A 1,311-nucleotide genomic window follows, 5' to 3' on the forward strand; every position below is an offset into this window, starting at 1 on the left:
CCAAGAGCTTCAGAGGTCCCAGGGGGTCCGGCCTGAAACAGAAGAAAGGAGGAGAGTCATCATACCCTCCAAGACTCGTGGTGTCTTTGTTGGGCATGAATCCACCAGGAAAGCTGCTCCTGGTGCCCTCCTCTCCTCCCAGCCTGAACGCATTTCTCGGCTGTGCCCAGACGGTGGCGCTGCTCATTCAGCCTTGGCCCACCGCCTCTCGCGGCCTCCCGACGGCCGCGGGACTCGGGCTGGGTCTCCCGCCGGCGGGCTCGGGGCGCGAGCCCGGTAGGGGGCGCCGCTGGCCCAGGCGCCGCGTCTCCCTCCGCCCACCTGCAGGCGGCTGCGGCGAGGCGAGCCTGTGCGAGTGCACTGCGAGGCCGGCCGCAGGGAGGGAGGCGCGAAGAGGGCGCGAGGGTGGCAGCCGGAGGGAGCCGCCGCCCCTGCCAGCCCGGGTCCCCGTGGGGCGCATGGGGCGCTTCGAGGCGGGATCGCGCGCGGGCTCCGCGCCCCTCTTCCTGCTGCGGTGAGAAGCCGCGCCGGGACGCTCCCGAGACCCCGAGCAGCCGGGAGGATGACCATGGCCGGGGGCAGGAGGGGGCTGGTGGCCCCGCAGAACACGTTTCTGGAGAATATTGTCCGGCGGTCCAATGGTAAGAGGTGCATTCGAGTTTTAGTTACCCAGGCTTTTTATCCGTGCCTTTATTGCAGTCGCCTCCCGCCGCTCGGCGCCAGCAGATGCAGCAGAACCCAGAGCTCTGCTGGGAGCCGCGGCGCGGGCGCCCGGGCTGCCTCCCGGAGGACGGGAAAGGTGGGCAGGGCGGGGCGGGGTCTGACGGGCCCCCGTTCTAAGGAGAGAGCTCTCCTGGGGATGCCTGTGGGCTTTCTCCCACCTTCTCTGTCTCCCCAGAGAGCTTGACAGATGATGAGCAAAGTACTGGAAAAAGTGATGGGAGGCTGGACGCAGATCGGGCAGGAGCCGGAGCGGCAGCGCATTCTCCATCAGTACTGCCTCCACCCCTCCGCGAAGGCTCTCAGGGCGCCCCGGCTGCTGCTCCCGAGGCGCCGCCTCCCCACGGGGGGTGCCAGCAGTAGAGCAGGGCAACTCTGGTCCCGGTCCCCAGGGATGGCAGGATGCTGCCGCCTCTCTCTACCTTCCGTAAAAGTCCGAGGTGTAGGGATGTGGGGACTTAGGGTCGTGCTGTAGGCTGCCAGATTCCACCTCTTCACCCACCCACCCACCGCCTTAGAGGTCAAGGCTCCTGAGGGGAAGAATTTCTTGGACACAGGTGGGAAGTGGAGGGCACAGGTGCAGAGCTGGCT

General features: G+C 67.5%; 1 protein-coding gene across 1 annotated transcript in view; it reads left to right on the forward strand.

Annotated features, from left to right (window-relative positions):
- Positions 1-315: 315 nt before the first annotated feature.
- The window catches only part of LOC109379113 (potassium voltage-gated channel subfamily H member 1-like), a 143,749-nt gene continuing 142,753 nt past the window's right edge, over positions 316-1,311 (forward strand). The window contains exon 1 of the mRNA XM_019635460.1: positions 316-641. Within this exon, the coding sequence (XP_019491005.1) occupies positions 563-641 (79 nt within the window). The 5' untranslated portion in view covers positions 316-562. The remainder of the gene's footprint in view (positions 642-1,311) is intronic.

This window comes from Hipposideros armiger, unplaced genomic scaffold (genome assembly GCF_001890085.2).
Source record: "Hipposideros armiger isolate ML-2016 unplaced genomic scaffold, ASM189008v1 scaffold_22, whole genome shotgun sequence".
Taxonomy (NCBI): Eukaryota; Metazoa; Chordata; class Mammalia; order Chiroptera; family Hipposideridae; genus Hipposideros; species Hipposideros armiger.